This window comes from Carassius carassius, chromosome 14, assembly GCF_963082965.1.
Source record: "Carassius carassius chromosome 14, fCarCar2.1, whole genome shotgun sequence".
NCBI lineage: Eukaryota > Metazoa > Chordata > Actinopteri > Cypriniformes > Cyprinidae > Carassius > Carassius carassius.
The window spans coordinates 19,633,317-19,655,302 of NC_081768.1; the positions used below are offsets into that span (position 1 = coordinate 19,633,317).

Here is a 21,986-nt window from a genome sequence, read left to right on the forward strand (position 1 = left end):
ACTAAAGCTAGATCATGAATCGTGTATATAAAAAAAATAATAATAATAATATTTTGAATTAATGCTACAGTCTTCAGAAATCATTTATGCTGAGAAAAAAAAAGTATAACAAGTGAGCAGCACAACTATCTCCAACACTGATAATAAATCAGCATATTAGAATGATTTCTGAAGGATCGTGTGACACTGAAGACTGGGGTAATGGTTGATGAAAATTCAGCCTTGCCTTCACTTAAATAAATTATATTATAAAGTATATTAAAATAGAAACTAATGAAAATAATATTGAATAATATTGATTTTTTTTTTTTATCTGAACATCGCAGTATAAAAACAGGCAATTTCACTTTATTGTCACTTTATTGCCAGAATCAAGCTGTTCTGGTAAACCGTACACTTTACACACAAAAATAGTCTATTTATTTAAAAATGTAATCAACACCCAATAGCGCAGCTATGGAGGACGGATAAAGATTGTGCTGTTTGTCGAGCTGCATGAAGCCTTCTAATTGGCCACAGCCGAGCCACCTCGCACATTCAGTTTGTTAAATCTGAAAAGTCTGTCGTTGCCCTCAAGCCATTTGTCTCTGGAAATATACAAGCCACACACTCACAGACATGGTTCAAAAAATTACTTCCGCTGACACAGTATTCACTAAAATTACTCTGTTTTGTCGATCGTCTGGAGTCTGACCTTGACAGAAACTGAGCAAACAATTTTTAAGACATGGATACAAAGATGCAAACACAACAACAGCATTTACACAACACTATTCGAGTTATCAATGATGATTGCTTGTTTTATTTAGACTTAGGAAGCTCAAGAACTCTTCTTGATATGTTTCTGGCTATTGCTTTCATGATATGGAGATTCAGTTTTGTGCTCATGGCTAGTTAGAAATAAATGATCAACATGATCAAAGAGCCTGCATTAAAAAGCCCTACACCAGGAAACTAAAGTAGTAAGGCCAGCTATGATATGAAAATAGACAACCAAAGACAAACTCTTTCCTAACAATATATATTTTACATTCAACATTATTATATAAGATGGAATATCACTTCAGCAGTGTTAATGTACTCTGATAACAGAAACCACAAGTCAGATATAACACTACTCATATTAAGAGCAGTGCAGTGCATTAGTACGCAACATAAAAATTAAATGTTTGTTATTATTTCATTTCCATGGATAGACAACAAGCTCGTAGATAGATACAGTAACTTCGCTAGATCTAGTTCTCTTATAATGGAAGTCCATGGAGAGTATAATTGCATGTTTGTATGCAGATATTTTATTTAAGTTATTTTCCACTGGTTCTGATGCCTGATGGAGAGTCTGTCTCCCAAAAGTTCCTGTTGCTGGGACAGCGGACTACAAATGACATCTATTATGGACAAAATACTTTAGATGATGTAATCGCACCACATCTCTCCGAAGTGAGCAGGGTACATTGTTATTGCTTTGGTCTGACTACATACCAAGCTAGAAGGAGTAACTGTGTGTGTGTGTGTGTGTGTGTGTGTGTGTGTGTGTGTGTGTGTGTGTGTGTGTTTGTTTCACTATCCTTATGGGGATGAAATGTCAGAAAATATCCCCACAAGGATATCTGACTGTACGTGTGTCAAGAAGATGACTATGCAAGTCTAAGCGGTCTCAGAAAGAACAGCCATCACCATGTCGGCCTGCTTAGCCAGCTTTGTGCTGGTGTGAGCGGACAGTTTGGACAGGGTGTCCCTCAGGTTTAGAGACGTTATCTGCTCCCGTAACATGCCTGTAGGAGAAAAAGAAGAGGGTAAAGCGTAATATATAATTCAGTTCACAGAAGCTTGTCATTTCAATCTTCACAGAGAGTTTGATTAGTTAGTAAGTACTAATCTAATACAGGACGGTCAGAGATCAATCTTTGGCAATCCCACAGTGTGTCATTTAGTGCTACTGACTAGAGTTGGCAAGGCTGCAGATGAGGCCTAAAGCACTGAATTTGACCTCCACGGCCACAACAGGGTCATCTAGCATCTTCTGCAAGGTGGGAAGGAGATCTGCATCCCGAAATGGTTCTTGCACTGCCTCTGCACAGAAAAAAAAACGTATATATACCAAGTTTAGACATGGGATGTATGTGGGGACCACATAACACAAGGATTTCAGTGAGCAACCCACATGCAAAAGACAATATAATAAAAGCTAAATTAGCTTTTGAAAGGAAGCACACAACTTATAGATAAATCATTTTGACTCATTAGTTAACAGATCTTCCCTTACGAAAGGAAAATATATTTACCAATATATTTCTTAAAATATATTGTGATATATTGTAATATATTATTTTCCCTTTTTAGTTTCTAATATATTATATATTTGAATACATTTAATAATATATTGATGATACATATATTACATAATATATTGCAAAATATACAAATGATTGCCGCTTTCAATATATTGCAATATATTGGAAAAAATAAATATATATAAGAGTATATGCCTAATATATTACATGATAATTTCCAATATACTGCAATATATTGTTGTTTCATAAGGGTTGGATACAGTACTCACAACAGCAAGTGTGTTATTGCCTTAGCACTTAGAATATAACAGAAGAGAGGATTGCAGTAAAGCAATGCAACTGACTCTGTAGGTGACATAACAAACGTGACATAACAATGACTAAAATTCGTGATTTTGAATGTAGCCACAGCAGTGGTATTTCTGTCTTGAATGAGGGTCAGTGGCAGTGACCTGCCAACACCTCCAATGTAACTTGGAGAAAGTTGTTGGATGATAAAATAACCTTAAAAATTCCTGAAATACCCTAGACAGGAAAGTACATATATAGTACTGTAAGTCATTTGAATGGAGACACAGCTAAATTCTTACCGATGTCTATTGCAGAAGCAATGGCCAAAGCAACTAAAGCCTCATTCTGCATGATGACGTGCTCACTGGTTGCCATTGAGATGAGATGTTGGACTCCATCTGCTTTAATGACAGTGTGGATGACTTCCTTTTAAAGACAACAGAGGGGTTATTTTAGATAAACAGTTTATCTTACTATAGTTATGCATGACTCTAAATTACACATACTGCGCTTGTCTGAAACTCACAGGGTTTCGGCTGTGTCTTATGAGAGCTGCTAAAAGACGGTTGGCCTCGCCTCTGACACCAGCGTGATCTTTAGCCTCGCACCACTCCATCACCCGTGCTAACAGAACCTCATCCTTCCCTAAAACTGAAGCTGCTTCCTCTACGAGAGGAGCGGGGAGGAAGAGAACAGTAGAAATAAAAATATGCTAGAAATAACACAAATAATAAAGAGATACCGTGGCAGCACTTTAAGGTTTGTTTTCATCTGTATTTAGTTACTCAGATAACCTTTGTTAAGGGATATTATCACTGGAGCACAGTAATTTAGTGTGTCAAAGCTCTCGCAGGCCTTTTGTCTGTGTGGCCAAGTGGTCTTTTTGCTGGCGATATTCAACCCTCAAGAGATATACAATAGACTACGCCACCCTGGGACTATACCAGGGAATCACAGTTCACTTAAAATGTTATAAGGAACCCAGGTGCATTCCACTGAATAATGTGAGCAAGAGACGTGGGTAGCAAAATAGAGTTTGTTTATTAGTACAAAAGTTTAAAATGCAGGAATAGTCACCCAGCCAATTACTAAACTGAAAATCACAATCCACAATAAGGATTCACAATTACTTCGGAGCTGTGGCCTATTGGCATCAAATGGGCTAAGAGAGGGAGCAAAAGAGGAAAATCACACTAAGTGCACACACACACACACACACTCTCTCCAATACCCGTGATTTTATCAGTGGTGCTCACACAGCATAACACAGCACACGGTGAAGGAAAGCCTCACTGCCGTCGGACACACAGCTCCTGTAATTGTAATACAAACCAAAATAAATCAAATTAATAAAAATTAATCAATAAAAACTTAAATGCAGGGGAGCAAAAGAAACCCTTCCAACATAAAGAAAAGAAATGAATTCTAGCTTAAACAGCTAGATAATAACACAAAAGGAAAAGGAAAAATAAATTTAAAGACAACAATGTCCAAGAGAAAATCTCAGCATTCTGAACCAGTCCAAAATGAGAAACACCACAAAGGGCAAATGAAGAAATAAATATCTGAATGAGCGCGGCCCTCGAACTCGTTATTTCCCAACGTACGAGGAAAAGATCTTCAAAATACAGTCACAGTAGGAGCAGGTTTTAACCAACAACTCCAAAATCGGGCCGCGCTAAATCACCCAGAACAAAATGATGAAAACACACAGCAAAAATATACAGAAAAGAAACGAAAGCAAATCCAGCAGGAACAAAACAGCAGCGTGCTTCTATATGTAGTAGGGAAATGCAGCACGCCCAGTCTTAGCCCTTAATAGATAAGAAGACGATTAGTAAACTAGTTCTAGTTTATGAACAGCAATCGGAAATATAAACACACATACCAAATAACGCAGCCGTTCGCCACACCAGAAAGCAGAGCTGACGTCAGTATCCACGGGATAGAAATGAAGTAGATGCCAAACAGCATATATTGGATATCCCCACTCAACCGGTAAACACACGGGAATGCTGGGACTAGGCAGTGTAACGAGCCAGACCGCACGTAACGGTTGTTTACAATAGACTCTCCAGTGCACGCAAAGCCCCACAGAAATAACACAAGCGGTGTTAAAATGCCCAAACGGCTGTGTTTTAACCACAGACCTCTGTTGAATGCCGGTAAACAGGAAGAGCGCAGGCACAGAACAGATGACCACCTCCGGCCCGCACCAAACAGCCATTTAAACACACCTCCCTGCGGGGAGATAGGCTACCAATAACATGACGTCACTACAGGGAGGATCTGACTAATCTGCCACAATCTACCCCTACTTTTTGTATCGTCGCCCCGACGATAGAATACGGCAACCCCACTTATCAATTCCAAGGCCTGTAAATGACAGAGATCCCACTAGAGACAGACCCACCTAGGGGCACAGCCTCACCAGGCGCCTCCACTGACCGTGGCAGGTGATGGACATTGGAGTGCTGGCCTGCTCTGGGTCTCGTTGATCTCCGCAAAGCCATTACCTCAGTGCCTGGTGGGCCTACAGACACAGTAACAGATCCCGGAGCGAGACCCATTTCTCCAGAACGGTGTTGTCCTTGGGCTACTGGTATCCCAGGTACCGTCACCAGGGGGCAAGGGTCCAAGATATCCAAGGGAGCTTGGACAGCTGCAGGGACTAAATTACTAACAGCCGGACTCTGAGCCTGGGGGGTTTCAGGGACGAACAGTAGCAAATCGCCCTCGTCTGGCTCATCCTCTAAAGGCAGCGCCCCCTCCACCAAAGGCCTATCCCGAGGGCTCGGAACTGGACGGTCCCCTAAAATCTTAGCCTTCAACAAAGAGCGATGAACATGCCTTACCTTACCCAACTCATCAACCGGTGCAATTGTATATACTGAACCCCCTTCAACAGGTGCCTTCACTACTTTATACACAACTGGGCTCCACAAGTCTTGGATCTTATGGCGACCTCTCATGCCACACTCACGGAGGTAAACCAACTGGCCCTCCTCAAGTGACACACACCGCACATTCTGATCATGATGTATTTTACGTCTCTCCGCGGCCACCCTTAGCCGATCACGTGCCCCTTCAAAGGCCACATGGAGCCTAGTTTGATGTTCCACAACCCACTCATGAACATTACCTACCCCCACCTCCTGGACTCTGCCCAACAAAAAGTCAACTGGGAGCCGTGGTTCTTGCCCAAACATTAGGAAGTATGGGGACTCGCCAGTGGTCTGATGCGGGGTGGTGTTATAACAGAAAAGTACTTGTGGAAGGCAAGACACCCAGTCCCTCTTCCGAGAAACAGGCAATGTACGGAGGAGACTATGCAACGTCCTATTGAAGCGCTCGCATTGGCCATTACCAGCCGGATGGTAAGGAGTAGTGCGAGACTTCTCGACCTTGTACAACTGACAGAGCTGCTGGATGAGAGAGGATTCAAAGTTACGGCCCTGATCGGAATGAATCCGACCAGGGACCCCAAACTTGTAAAACCACTCGGCCACAAGAACCTGGGCCACAGTCTCCGCCCGTTGGTCCCGTGTGGGGATAGCCATGGTGTACTTCGTGAAGACATCAGTCATCACGATGACATTTTCAACTCCTGAACGAGAGGGTTCAAGCACAGTAAAGTCAATGGCTACGATCTCGTTAGGTCTTGATGCCAACAAATGGCCCATAAAACTACGGGCAGTGGGACCCCCATGCTTAGCAACTTGGCACCTTTCACACTCCTGGCACCATCGTGCCACTTCTGAGGACATTCCAGGCCAATAACACCGCTGCTGTACCAACTCAGTGGTACGCTCATTCCCCTGGTGCCCATGCTCCTGATGAAGCTGCCTCAAAACCTCAGATTTTAAGGTAGTGGGTAAAATCAATTGAAAGCACTCCTCACCCCCATCAGAGCGAAACACTCGTCGATACAATACACCCTCTCTCTCAATGAACCGATCCCACTGACGAAGCAGGATCAATCCCAGCCTAGACAACCGTTTGCGTTCTTCCACTCTAGGGAACACCTTTCGCTTCCAAAAGGGCAAAATTTCCTTAATCACAGGGTCTGCCTGTTGCAAAGAGCTCAATTCTGCAGTGGTATAACTGGGCAGGGCTGTGATCACCGCTTGAGTGGCTTGAACAGCTACCTGCGTACCAGCCCCCTGCTGTACAGCACGAGGAACTGCAGTGCCTGGAAGCAAGTCCCCTAACATGCTAGAGTCAAGTGGGTGCTGCCTCGACAGAGCATCTGCGTTTCTATTACATCTGCCTGATCGATACCTCACCTCAAAATCAAAAGCTGCAAGTTGTGCTGCCCAACGCTGTTCAGTCGCCCCAAGCTTTGCCGATGATAGATGGCTAAGGGGATTGTTGTCGGTGAAAACAACACATTTGTGCCCCAACAAATATTCACGGAACTTTTCAGCCATGGCCCACTTGAGCGCCAAGAACTCTAATTTCATAGAGCTATAGTTGTTCATATTGCGCTCAGTGGGCCTAAGACTGCGGCTGGCATATGCAATTGGCCGCACGGTTCCTCCCTGTTCTTGGGAAAGAACTGCCCCAAGACCACTGAAACTAGCGTCAACCTCCAGAATAAATGGCAGAGTAAAATCTGCGTAGGCAAGCACAGGGGCAGAGGTGAGTTTCCTCTTTAAGGCTTCAAAACTATCCTGACAAATCTCACCCCAGGCACCGTTAAAACTCACCTCCCTACGTTTCTTTGTCTTGCCACCTGCCAGTTCGGCCACCAATTTATGCAGAGGGGCCGCCAACCTGGCAAACCCCTCCACAAAACGGCGGTAATAACTGGCAAAACCCAGGAACGAACGCAACTCGGACAGACTTGTAGGAGTGCGCCACTGAGCTACCACTTCAATTTTACTTGGGTCTGTGGACACACCTTGAGACGACACCACATGCCCTAAATACTTTACCTCACGTTGAAAGAAGGCACACTTTCCTAACTTGGCTTTTAGTCCTTCAGCCCCTAACCGACCCAAGACCACCCCCAGACGCTCCAGATGTTGAGCCACCGAGGAAGAGAACACCACAATGTCATCTAGATACAAGAGCAAAGATTGGCATTGTTGGTCACCAAACAACCTCTCCATCAGACGTTGGAAGGTACTGGGAGCGTTACAGAGACCAAATGGCATCCTATTCCACTCGAATAGGCCAAATGGGGTACAGAAAGCAGTCTTAGGCCGGTCAACTTCAGTGACAGGTACCTGATTGTACCCGCTGGCTAAATCCATAGTGGAGAACCAGCGGGCACCAGTCAGGGCATCAAGGGACTCCTCAATACGGGGCAAAGGGAAGGCATCCTTCCTAGTTTTAGAATTAAGTTGACGATAGTCCACGCACATTCGTAGACTACCGTCTTTTTTCTTAACTAAAACAATGGGAGACGCATAGGGGCTGCAGCTTTCCCGGATAACCTGTGCCTCAAGAAGTTGATTAATGTGGGACTTTACTACCTCATATTCCGAAGGTGGTATACGCCTGTACCGTTGCCTGACAGGGGTATCGTCCAGAAGCGGAATATCATGGGCCAAGAGGTTAGTGCACCCCAGATCACCCTCATGGGCTGAAAACACAAATTTGTACTTGTGAAGCAAAGCCCGGACCCGGCTTTGCTCTTCCCCTGCCAAAACTGACAAATCTATGGCATCAATCTGGTCCTCCACAGTAGAGGGGACCAAGGAACTATGGGAGCCTACAGTAGCAGTTAAGGACCTTACTTCAGTAATACCTTCTGGCAAACTAATGACAAAGACACCACTCAATGTGCCTAAAGACGTCCTGGGGTAAAGAATCACCTCAGTGGTACCCACATTCACAACCGGGATATACACCGTGCCCCGGGTCACTTGAACCAGTGCGGGGGAGGCCAACAAACCAGCAGGTAAGCCTGAATCTGGAGGCTCAAACAGCACGGGACCGGAAGCATAATGTTCTGAGCAGGTTGCCGCTACCAGCTTCATGGTACCACCTGGAATGTGACACATGCCCCGCCCCCGCACCCTAACCCCCCCAACACGATCAGAGGTCTGGACACTAACCTTACTACAATGTTGTAATGCCTTTGTGACGGAGCTAGGGGCCTGTGACACCACCGGTAAGTCAAAAAGGGATGTACCATGTTGTCCAAAAAGTTCCTGGTAGCACCGGCCAAGGACATTCATCCCCAAGACACCCGGGACATGTCCACCGGCGCCACCAGGAGGATCTCGGACAACCAGCACTCCACACTCCGGTACTACTTTACCACAAAGTTCGACATCGAGCTCCATATACCCGATATAAGGAATCGCAAGACCATTCGCAGCGGTAAGTTGCAACCATTGACACGACCTAAGACGCTCCTGCCCCCATGGTTCAAAATACTGGTGAAAGCAACTCTCGGTGATCGTGGACACCATGGAACCGGTATCCACTAAACATGGCACTTGAACACCACCGATGAGCACATTAAGATGAGGACAGGAGGACACCAAACGAGAGACAGAATTTAGACGGTTTACAACATTTGAGTCAAATGACTCCCCATCCGCGCTGTGACTCCGCAGCCCGGTGGGGATTAGTTTTCCGACGGCTGTGAAGATCGAAACTGCCTAGACCCAGTTGAAGATATACCCACTGCTGGAGCGCGAGGGAGAACACGTTCTCCATCACACTCTCGGGCAAAATGGCCAGACCGTTGGCACCTCCGACATACTATATTACTGTGATATGGGGACCGGCTATATGAATTAGGGACCTGCAAGCGAGCCAACCCTTGGGTAAGTTGGTTTAACTGTTCTTGTTGTGCCTTCAACATTTCCCGTAACTCTACTAGCTCCGACTTGGAAGGGGAGCTCAACCGAACTACCTGCGACTCCCCCTGCATGGCATACTGGGCCCCATAGGCCACTGGTACAGACTGACTTCGCCCTCTCGCACCCCCAGGCACTCCCTCCCGCTCCCAGCGCATTGCCTCGCTACGAACATCTAAGAGGGAAGAGGTAGGGTCACGGCGGACTAATTGTTTTAGTTCCCGACGAAGACCAATATCGAGCACGTGCTCGACAAACTGGTCACGCAATAAAGCTTCTGCATTTGGTATGGCATGCGGCGACTGCTGTTTTACCCCCTCCAAGAGGCCCATCAATGCAATAGAGAACTCTAAAAGTGTTTCTCCTTCCTGCTGCCTCCTGGAAAAAAATGCCTGTTGCAATGCTACATATGACAAAGAACACCCATACAATTCCTTTAAGGCCCGAATTATCTTATCTGGATCCCCCCTCTCTGTCTCAGACCGATACCTGATCTCATCCCGAGCTTCTCCCTCTAAATGATCAAAAAGAAAGAATGCTTGATCAGCTCTAGACAAATGGCGAACCCGCATACAGGCTTGGGCCTCCTCTACCCATTCATTTATGGTAATACCGGGTCTCCCGCTAAATTTTGGGCACTTCCTATCTCGGGGAACAAACACAAATCGCTCAGTAGATGGGGCACTTGCACCAGCAGATTGCTGTGCACCAGAGGGTAAGGCGGTAGAAATAGGAGCTGTACTAGGACCTGGAATAACAATTTGAGCCTGTTCTTGTCTAAGTCTCTCATTATCAGCTCTTAATTGGGCCACAAGATCCTGAAGTTCTTGTAATTCTTCTGCCATCGCTAACTTTTAGTAAAACACTTACCACCAAGCAAGGCGGGGCAGAAAGAAATTTGGACCTGAAACACAATCAGGGGAGGTAGCCAAAGAGACCCTTCAAAGAGTCTACGCTGCTGTCTTGTTCCTGTAAAAATAAAAAAAAAAAGCAAATAATGGCAATACCAGCTGGCAAAGAAATCTTCACCCACGTCTCTGTTCCATTTAGTGGACCCTGCCGACTACGCCAAAATGTGGCCAAGTGGTCTTCTTGCTGGCGATATTCAACCCTCAAGAGATATCCTGCTGACTACGCCAAAATGTGGCCAAGTGGTCTTTTTGCTGGCGATATTCAACCCTCAAGAGATATACAATAGACTACGCCACCCTGGGACTATACCAGGGAATCACAGTTCACTTAAAATGTTATAAGGAACCCAGGTGCATTCCACTGAATAATGTGAGCAAGAGACGTGGGTAGCAAAATAGAGTTTGTTTATTAGTACAAAAGTTTAAAATGCAGGAATAGTCACCCAGCCAATTACTAAACTGAAAATCACAATCCACAATAAGGATTCACAATTACTTCGGAGCTGTGGCCTATTGGCATCAAATGGGCTAAGAGAGGGAGCAAAAGAGGAAAATCACACTAAGTGCACACACACACACACACACTCTCTCCAATACCCGTGATTTTATCAGTGGTGCTCACACAGCATAACACAGCACACGGTGAAGGAAAGCCTCACTGCCGTCGGACACACAGCTCCTGTAATTGTAATACAAACCAAAATAAATCAAATTAATAAAAATTAATCAATAAAAACTTAAATGCAGGGGAGCAAAAGAAACCCTTCCAACATAAAGAAAAGAAATGAATTCTAGCTTAAACAGCTAGATAATAACACAAAAGGAAAAGGAAAAATAAATTTAAAGACAACAATGTCCAAGAGAAAATCTCAGCATTCTGAACCAGTCCAAAATGAGAAACACCACAAAGGGCAAATGAAGAAATAAATATCTGAATGAGCGCGGCCCTCGAACTCGTTATTTCCCAACGTACGAGGAAAAGATCTTCAAAATACAGTCACAGTAGGAGCAGGTTTTAACCAACAACTCCAAAATCGGGCCGCGCTAAATCACCCAGAACAAAATGATGAAAACACACAGCAAAAATATACAGAAAAGAAACGAAAGCAAATCCAGCAGGAACAAAACAGCAGCGTGCTTCTATATGTAGTAGGGAAATGCAGCACGCCCAGTCTTAGCCCTTAATAGATAAGAAGACGATTAGTAAACTAGTTCTAGTTTATGAACAGCAATCGGAAATATAAACACACATACCAAATAACGCAGCCGTTCGCCACACCAGAAAGCAGAGCTGACGTCAGTATCCACGGGATAGAAATGAAGTAGATGCCAAACAGCATATATTGGATATCCCCACTCAACCGGTAAACACACGGGAATGCTGGGACTAGGCAGTGTAACGAGCCAGACCGCACGTAACGGTTGTTTACAATAGACTCTCCAGTGCACGCAAAGCCCCACAGAAATAACACAAGCGGTGTTAAAATGCCCAAACGGCTGTGTTTTAACCACAGACCTCTGTTGAATGCCGGTAAACAGGAAGAGCGCAGGCACAGAACAGATGACCACCTCCGGCCCGCACCAAACAGCCATTTAAACACACCTCCCTGCGGGGAGATAGGCTACCAATAACATGACGTCACTACAGGGAGGATCTGACTAATCTGCCACATCTGCATACAAGGGTGTCTTAAATAATGGAAATTACAGCCTCTTGAACAACAGTTTAAAGTTGTAAGCAGAAATGTTAATTCAGCAGCCATCATAGTCACTTGGCAGGTAATTGTATAGTATAGTAAAGCTTTTGTCTAAAATTGATAACATGTTGTTTGTCGTGTCCTCCTCTTCAACAGCCAAATACTAACACTAGGACTGTCACCTTACTATACTACCTTTGCATTGTGTGAATTTAAGGGTCACTTTTCTCTAATGTGAGTTCATTTGATAGTTTAATTTAATTTAATTTCACATAAATGCAGTTTTCTTGAATCATTACCTTGGCCGTCCACCATCATGCGCAAAGTGCCCAGCAGTTTGAACTGCACGGGGGGCATGTCGGAGCGCAGCAGGGTCCTGATCCTCTCTGTGACTCCATCCTCCAACATACGCACCTTATTAGAAGCTACATCAGGACAACAGAGAGAGCTGGATGACAGATCTAACCACAGACAACTTGCTAAAATGTCCAATCTGGACTAGCTGGTTTGCTGGTAAACTAGCATAGCCAGGTATGTTATTTTTAATGAATTTGGCAGGAAACACCTACACACTTGCATCCCATGCTGGAGGCCAATATCCAAACCTGTCCTTGCTAAACTACACTACATGCAGGTGAAACCCATACAGGAAACTTAAAAAATGTTTCTCAAATATGTTTTTGCAAAAGGCACTGTTTTAGTGGTAGTTCAAAGGGTTGGGCCAGTTAGATTTCTTTTAAAGAAATTAATATTTCTATTCAGCAAGACACATAAAATTGATCAAAAGGGACAGTAAAGACTTTTGCATTGTTAAAAGTTCTATTTCAAACCAATGAAGACTGGAGTAATGGCTGCTTTGATATCAAAGGGATAAATTGCATTTTAAAATATACTCAAATAGAAAACCGTTATTGTTATATTATTTCACAGTATTACTATTTTTACTGCATTTCTGGTCAAATTAACACAGCCTTGGTGAGCTTACAGGTTAAGAAATCTTATCGACGCCCACAAAAGAGAAGATTTAACAGCAGTGTACTTTGAAAATAAATGGAGAACCTGGAATAGCAAGATTTCGAAGTGCACTGAGGCCAGCGTGCTGCACAGATACATCTCCCTCTGCTACATGCTGCTCCAGCAGGTCCAGAATACGAGGAACAACTCCTAAATCCAACATCTTCACACAGTTGCCATCTAAGAAAAAATGAGAGAGGGAGAGAAAACCATTTTCAGTCATAAAGTCAGACAAAAACTTTTCTCATACTCCACTACAATCCATCTTCATGCTCTCACCATTTCTGGCAAAGTTAGCAATGGCCAGGGCTCCTGACAACTGCAGCTCAGTATTTGCCGACTGTAGCCAGGAGAGAACATCCTGATACACCATCCCTGTCCCTTCCCCAAAACACTTCTGCATTGATTCATCTGTAAGGAAAGGCAGAATAGCACTATTCTTGCACTGCATTGTTGACATATTTCATTAGACTCAGTAATGATCTAAGGTTGATAGTCTGATGGAGTCATAATGAAATAGTCTAAACAGAAAAATCCATTGGAACATGACGTTAGCGGTGAAATAATGGAGTGAGACGTACCTCCCAGCAGGAGGGTCACTATGAGGTTTGATGCCACTTTAATGCTGCAGAGGTCATGTGTGTCAGAGCCACCCTGAAGAGTTCGAATCATTTCAGAGAGCGCCTCGGGCACGCCTGCTTCCACAAACTGCAGTTTCAGAGCATCTAAAAGACATGAACACGTAATCACACAGGGGTTTGCAAGGACACGCACAAGTACATTTTTAGCTCACTTCTAGACATCATCACCAAGAGTAGTGACTGAGGCAAGATTTCAACCTTAGTACACTATATGAATAATGCTGTATGATCCAGGTTCACATTTAGATATGGTTAAAATATGATGAGGCTCACCACTCTCTCCCAGTGACCCAAGAACCTCTAGGATGAGATGGCGGCGTTCTGCGTCTGGTGCCCGCTTCAGCTGATAGGTCAAGACCTCCGCTACACCCACTTCCACCAGGGCCTCTCGTGCAGCATCTAAACATACAGTAGTGATATAAAACAAAATTAGTAACTTGATATTAGAGATATTATAAGAAAATACTTGAATGTTTCTTCCAATAAGAATAACTAAGAATGATTTTGCTTTAAATACAAGACTCCATATATTGGTAGTAAAGTGGTTATTGTACATACAATATGTCGGTATAAACATATTAACCAAATTGTGTAATTTTGCATGCTCATTTCCCCAATTTTTATGTATAAATTACATTTGTCATAAAATTGTTCAATGTAATCTTTAGAAAATCTCAAATTGAAAATCCATTTTTCATGTAATACATTATTATGTTGTTGTGATGCCTAAATAGTGTTTTATTTTTATTTGTAATTATTTTAAAAGATTATACATATATTATGTAAATAAATAAATAATACTAACAGTGTAAGTAAATAAAGAAATTGTAATACATTGTTATTTCATCAACTAAACAGATTGATTTAATATCAAAAGATGAGCATTCCTTTATTTATTTATTATTATTGTTATTTATTTATTTATTTACATTTACATATTTATTAGTATGATTTTATTTAGTTATTGAATGAATGAATGAATGAATAAATAAAAGTATGTATATAATGTAGGTAGGTATCAATTACAATTTTAAAACCGGTTTATCGCTACTTAGTGTGGCAATGTCCAGTCAGCCTTTTTGTTTTTATAATATATGATTTTAAAGCTTCACTGCTCTCTATTTTCGTCTTACCCACATCAGCAAGGTTGCAGAGTGCCAGCAGGCAGACGTTTACCAGTGGGTCATTCTCAGGATACTGCTGCATTATGGCCACCAGCCTGGGGATTACACCATTCTCCACCAGCTGTGTCTGCTGGACAGCTGAGAGAGAGTGACACACACACACACACACACACACACACACACAGGGAGGACGGGTGAGTGGGCACACAAGCACAGACAGCCAAGAGAAGAATGGGCATTGAGAGCTGTAGAAGATGTGAGAGTATAATGGAGAAAGGAGCACAGCGAATTAATCGTTTTTTGTTTCTGAATGTGTGTAACGAATAGGCTGTCAAAAACTAAGCCTCAACTAAATAAAAGCAGAAAATTTATATTATCACTTTATGTTTAAAGTGTTAGGTAGAATGTTTTACTTATAGGACTGATCATAGACAACTCGAGGAACAACTACTAAGCCATCTTTTGAATATGAAATTCAACAAAGTATTTTCCTTTCAGCACAAAGACAGAGAGATGGCAACAGAAGAGAAAGACAATCCATGGTTTTATAAAGACAAGAATCCCATCAAACACAATGTTTTAATACCAAATGCGGACCAGTGAACCATAATATCAGGAGAACTGCGTGTTCAAGAAGCTGAAGGATAAACTGAATCAAGATCCTGACATTTACTTTTCAAATGAACTCTGTGGTAAGAAAGAAAAAAAAAGCTGAGCAGAATTGTGCGACCAACTGGAAACACATCAAGACGGTTGGTGAGAAACACGATTGGATAGACTGCAATTTTCCTGCTCTAATGCACTCACCATTTTCAAAGCAGATCCGTCCAATTGCTCGGCCTGTGTGCAGGAGCTGGTCCTGGTCTGGGTTGTTCAGTAAAGGCACTAATGCGGTCACCAGACCTGCTTCAATACAGCGCTCCCTCACAGCAGCTAGCACACAAACAAAATAATGGTTGCAAAAATGTCTTTTTCTTTTTTTGCAGTGATGCCTCTGACGAATCATTCTGGGTTCTCAAATAAACCTTTCAGTGAACGGTTCTGAGAATAACCATTTTTTTCCTAGTGAAGAACAATCTGAAGAACCTTTTTCCACCATAAAGAACATTTAGTGCAATGGGAAGGTTCCATGGATGTTAAAGGTTCCTCGTGGAACCACAGATGCTAACAGGGATAATTTAGAAATGAACTAGTCCTCTATCAAGCTGTTTGTAGGGTTTCACTGGAAGTTTTATTGTCAATGTGAGGACATCTGCTTCATACTTGGCTACACAAATATGCGGGTGTTTCATCAACTACAGGAACGTTTGGCCCTCTAAATGTTTTTTTTTTTTTTGGAAAAACTTTAATGGTATATTGTATCTCAAATGGTATGTTGCACTCTGTGTTGGAAATGACACCACTGGAAATGTTATCTTATACTTTTTGTGAATGACAAACTCATTTGTCTTGCTAATGCTAATTGCTAAAGCTGATGTTATTTTCATTGGAAATGACACAATAAAAATATTCTATTCAAAAGTAATATTTACCTTAATTTCTCTTTGTTTCCTTCACATATTACGTTTATTATTTATTTGTATGCATTTATCCAAGTGACTTACAAATGAGTAACTTTTTTTATTATAAATAACAAAAATCTGTCTCTCATTGATATAAATCATTTCACACAACATATATTGAAATGGTCTATGTTTATTTCACTAATTATGTTATTTAATGTTCAATGTTCAAGGGCATGTTGACACATTTTACTTCCATTTTTTCGGAGGAAATAAAGAAAAAAAGTATACACTATTATCCAGTTTTTCATGTAATAATTTATATTTTTGAATGATAGATTGTCAGTGTAAAATAGAGTGTATGACAAAGGTAAAGCAATCAAATCAAAGGCCTTTTATTTCCCCTTGAGATATAAAAGTGGCCAAAGCTTGAGAAATATCCATATAAGCAACAGACTGTATTATAAATCTGATTTACCTTCTCTGGCCATCTCTGCTACCAGTAAGGTGACCTGAGAGGTGAGGGGACTCTTCTTCCTCAGGACTTGAGCAAGTATGGGCAGAACACCACTCGACACTATTTTCTCTGCTGTTCCTTTCTCTGGGGATAGAAATTAGGAATTATTAGGAATTATAGTGTTTATTTGTGTAACATTCCTTACAGGTGTGTGCTCTGTTTTTGTAAACTGGATATCACCATTGAATAAAACCAACTGAACGCTTTAACAAAGCTTCCCTATTTTTCACTGATGCCAAATCAGTTTCAGAGTGCACTTTCATCCTGATAGCTCATTGTGTTGCTTCACTTTTTCTTTTATCTCCTCCCTCGGGTTTTATTCCGCTCACTTCAGAGATGCTTTGACACCGAGGCCTCAGAGTAATCCGTTCAAATTAAAAGTGGTAGATGAGGATCTGCTTCGGAGACAGAGATACTAGCAGTAGGAAATCTGTCATTAAAGCATGTTCTCCTCAAGAAAAATATCCACAAGGGCCACGGTGGCAGGTCAAGCTGTCAGAGGAAGCCTAGCTGCCATGGTAACATCTACTTTGTGGTTTTTTGCGGGGGGCTGCATTTCCATTTTTAGATGCACTTGCGATCTGAAAGCGCAAGGAATGTGCCAAGAAGAACAGCTGGTGCAAACTAATTTGCGAGAATGAGCAGAAGATGGGGAGTGAAATGGAGTAAAGGAGAGAAAGATTAATGAGATTAACCCGTTCTCTCCTTCGCCTTCCCTCTCTCCCTCTCTTAAATGTAAATGCGGATTACTTGTCTCCTACTTGAGCCCCAAATCTGCTAGCAGGAAGATAAGCTGACCCTCTGCTGCCCCCTACATTGGATTGTCTTCCCACACACATGCACTCGCACACACACAAAGTCCTTAAAGTAGGCAGAGGCAAATAGCAGCTCACGGCAGGATGAGTGTGTAATGAGTGCGATGCTAAATGGTGCCCTCACTCAGTAGGGCTTCTGGCAACAACAGACGTCATTTTCACATGTGATCACATTTTTTTACAGGTTCTCTTAAGGGTCATGGCACCAGGATTGGATGTTGCAATAAACAAACAGATATGAATGAAAAACAGGGTTATGTAACGACGGGTTGACAGATATGTAATTAGATGGAGGGGTAGTTATTATGTGTGAACTCACTCTTCTCTAATAGGAGGTTGAGCAGAACATCCAGATGAGGCTTCAGCTCCTCCTCCACCAGCTCTGTGCTGACACTGATGGCTTTCAGGGCCTCACCGAGAGATTCTGTAAACACAATCATGAGCATCATTACATCACCAACCAATTTCAAACTTACAAGACATTTTCATGATGATTCATAACCATATGCTACAGATACAGTTGAGTTTATCCATACATTCAGTGAATTCCCCTAGACTAAAATATAAATAAGTAAGCTGAATGTCTGAATTATGATATCATGGACTTTGAAATTATTATTAGGTTAACCCTCTGAGTCTAAGGGTATTTTTGGGGCCTGGAGAAGTTTTGTCATGCCCTGATATTTGTGCCTTTTTCAGTTTCTTATAAATATCTAAAAGTCTAATCTCACTGTAAACAGCACAAACTGGGCTATAATAATATGTGAGCAGCATGTATGTACATGATGTACAAAAATGTATGCGTGGTTAGTGAAAAACTGAAAATGTTAAATCACTTGAATAAGGCAATAAAACACATACAGAACATTGGTTCTGCAGAATAAAGTGCTTCATTCTTTTTTCTGAGGAAATCCAAATCTCAAATCCTCAACAACATCACATCTTTTTGGGGTTAATTATATTTTATTCCTCTCATCGCGAAGCAAACAGTAAAAAAAAAAAAAACCTTGAACTACTGTCTGGCTGCGTTGTCTTCTGTTGTGTGGGCGTATTCAAGCTGCGCGCTTCAGTCAAACATTAGAATCTGAATAGAGCGTTCAGTGCCGAAGCGTGGTCACATTAGAAGATAATGAAGGGAGACGTGAAAAACAGACATCGCGTTTTTTTCACATGGATTACTTTATCACAGAATATCTGTTATCGGCAGCACTTGTTTATTTTAAAAGTAGACATGTCAAGCTTTCTATAGATATCTCTTTTATGTCTCTTCATTGAGTATTCACGGAGTTACAGTTCATTTTAATGACGTGTGTCTAAATGAAGATCACCACAGACAAAGGCTGCAGACAGCGCACCTTGTTTGTTATCTTTATTTTATAAATGCACAAAGTTTTGTTGTTATTATGTGTGGATACAAATAAAAGTAGACCCTTTACAGATTTGATTGATGTATTGCTCTTATCTGTACGATCAAAACTGAAAGTGTAATTTAAGTTATTTTCGGGGTTATCAGGAGAAAATGCCCCATAACCCGTATATGCATTAATCGGCTCCAGAGGGTTGGATATTTGTGCATGCTAATTTACCCCATTTTTCTTTTAGATTACGTTAAACATTTACTTTTAAAGTAACTGTAATTAGAAGCATTTAACACAATTGATTTGAAGTCGACATAAAATGGAAAATGCAATCGTGTGTCATCCCTATTATGACATATATCTGAGTGAAATGGCTTTTTGAACAAGAGAAATCTAGGATAGGACTTGATGTGGTCCACTGGGAATTGATTAGATTAGTTGTTGTTTGCTAATTGCTGCTATTTCTTGAGTGACAGGTTGCTAGAGAGGGGGAATTATCGTCCTGTCCTTAAACTGATGCACAGGTCATTAAAGAAGAGATGTCATTGCAAGAGAGAACGAAAGTTAATGTTTTTGTATAAAGATTTATAGAGAGAGAGTGTGTGAGAGAGAGAGAGATGGAGAATTAATGATATGCATCATAAACACATCAATGAAAAAGAATTCCTTTTAACCATATTATATACTTCACAGCCTTCCAGGTCATACACTATCTGCAGTTTTCCCCTTTGCACACTATGACAGTCATTCCCTGGGCACAGGAAGCAAACAGTGCCAGAATAAGAGAGAGACGATTCTGTTTCTCTTCTGTAATTAATCATCCCGATAATCCCTGGTAAGCAGAGTGAAAATAGATATAGAGGAGGGCTATCACACCTTTCCCTTCCCCACACTCCCTCTGTGATCCACAATAGACATGTCCTGCAATATAAGCCCTCTCCATTATAGTTGTAAAGGGCAGGCTGGAAAGCAGCAGTGCGTATGAGAGCTGGGCGGGGTTGAGGACACCCTGGGGCTCTCATTAACTCTGGGTGTCTGGCTCCAAGCATGCCCTTATTTAAACACCTACACGCTGAGGATACACCTCTTAAACAATGGGGTTCCACTCACCTGGAGGGTTAATCACCATTCGATTGCTCTGAACCTAGGAAAGTGTGACCTTTAGATGCAGATGGCGTATCTGTTCAAAGTTACACCTTGTATTACAGTTAACTTGAAGCAGAAGCTCAAAGAGGATTTGCAAAGAAGAGATTTGAATCCCTTACCCATGTCTGCCATGACCACAGGTCCTCTGAGTCTCTGTGTGTGTCCCGGCGGTGTGTGGTTAGAACAGCAGCCCTCCACGAGGAAGTATGGACGGCTCCAGCCCTGAGATCGCCCGAATTCAGTGAAGCAGCAGTGCCTCTCCTCTCCTCTCCTCTGCTCAGCTCCTCAGCCTTCCCGTTTGTGCTGATCACACATGCGTATTCTTCTGGTCCCTCGCTGCCATTCACTCCCTCACTTTCACTCTGCGCCTCTCAGTGATGCTGCATCCACTTTGGCTAATTCACATGCCCTATTATTTCTGTGTGTGTGTGTGTGTGTCTGTCTCTCTTGCCGATGCAATCCTCCCCACCCTGGTCCTCGGCTGTCTGGCAGTATACTTGCTGCCTCTCCCTCCCTCCCTCCCTCCTCATAATACATTCTAAATCCTAAAGCTGCTCAAAGCTCATCAGTTGACAATTAGCCTGGGGAAGACGCTGAGGCTGACACACTACCCTCAGTTCTTAGACGTGTTTTGCACTGCAGTTGTACACTCCTCCATCTTTGGCTATTATTACAGCGCAAACATGAAATATGAACACAGGGTCTGTGGCCCAGGGGATCTGGCAGCTATTTATCACGATATTATTGTGGCAGTCTCAGTGGGGAAGACTCATTTAAAGGGATAGTTCACCCAATAAAAATGAATTTCGTATTCATTTAATCAGGTTATGTCATTCCAAACCATTTTAACTTAATTTCTTGTGTGAGAAACAAAGAGAGTCGTTTAGCAGAACTGTATTTCTGTATAATGAAAGTGGATGGAGACCAGGGATGGCTGTGCAGCCTGGACATTCTGCTTGGTAACTGATTTTGTGTTCCACACACAGAAAGAGTCATAAGGGTTTGGAATGGGATGAAGGTAAAGAACTGTTTACACCATGAGCGTTAATGATAACTATATTTGCAATCACACCTACAGACATTTACTGTGTGCATGCTAAAGTCGTGGATTCTGATTGGCTGTCAGTGTTTTTATCGTTTAGAAGATGTACAAAAGGCCTGTTCACAACTAGGACATCTTTATAATTGTTTTAATAATTGTTCCATACCTGCAGCTACAATGATAACAACACAGAGAAACAGTATCAATGGAATCACTATCAGAATAAAACTAATCAGACAGCCAATCAGAATCCACCCAACTTAAAAACTCAAGTATTTAAAGCAACAGATGGCATATCTGCAGCTCACATTTATAATAAACAGAACACTATCATGCACTTGTGTGGAAGGTAATATCGTTATCGTTATAGTTATAATTTTTGTTACAAATAGGCTTTAAATCTGAAATTGATTTCAACAATATACAGTAGTTCCTCTTTGTCGTTATTGTCACAGGGTCTGGGTTGTGTCCCTGGGTTTCCACTAGATGTCCTCCTTTCTCACGGTGTCTGTCACCTTATCACTTCCTGTCTCCTTATTTGGTCACCTTCCTCCTTGTTTAGGTAATTGATTGTTCCCCACCTGTCTCCTGTTTCCCCATCATCCTTTTGTGTATTTATACCTGGTCTGTCTGAGTCTTAGTCACGGAGTCCTTGTTTAATGTTGATGTTTATTCATGTCCGTCATCTTGCCTTGCCTTGCCTTGTCTTCGTGTTTTGTTTATGTTTGGATTTGTTGGATATCGACCCCTGCCTGGACTGTTTATTCTTTGGATTGCCCCTTTAATAAATACATACCCGCAATTGGTTCTCTCTCC

At 42.1% G+C, this 21,986-nt stretch overlaps 1 protein-coding gene and 1 long non-coding RNA gene across 2 annotated transcripts; both read right to left on the minus strand.

Moving 5' to 3' along the window:
• Nucleotides 1-1,542: 1,542 nt before the first annotated feature.
• On the minus strand, nt 1,543-20,594 carry si:dkey-191g9.5 (rap1 GTPase-GDP dissociation stimulator 1-B). Its single transcript, XM_059566507.1, has 14 exons — nt 20,248-20,594; nt 17,944-18,048; nt 16,771-16,893; nt 15,598-15,723; nt 14,800-14,928; nt 13,940-14,065; nt 13,607-13,750; nt 13,305-13,436; nt 13,071-13,205; nt 12,311-12,436; nt 3,112-3,251; nt 2,885-3,011; nt 1,945-2,073; nt 1,543-1,775 (listed from the first exon to the last, which is right to left on the minus strand). The coding sequence occupies exons 1-14, from the start codon at nt 20,258-20,260 to the stop codon at nt 1,648-1,650; spliced, it is 1,683 nt and encodes a 560-aa protein (XP_059422490.1). The 5' UTR covers nt 20,261-20,594; the 3' UTR covers nt 1,543-1,647.
• Nucleotides 10,909-11,874, minus strand: LOC132157255 (uncharacterized). The gene is made up of 2 exons (XR_009437529.1): nt 11,569-11,874; nt 10,909-10,993 (listed from the first exon to the last, which is right to left on the minus strand). It is a non-coding gene; the product is annotated as an uncharacterized LOC132157255 (long non-coding RNA).
• Nucleotides 20,595-21,986: the final 1,392 nt, after the last annotated feature.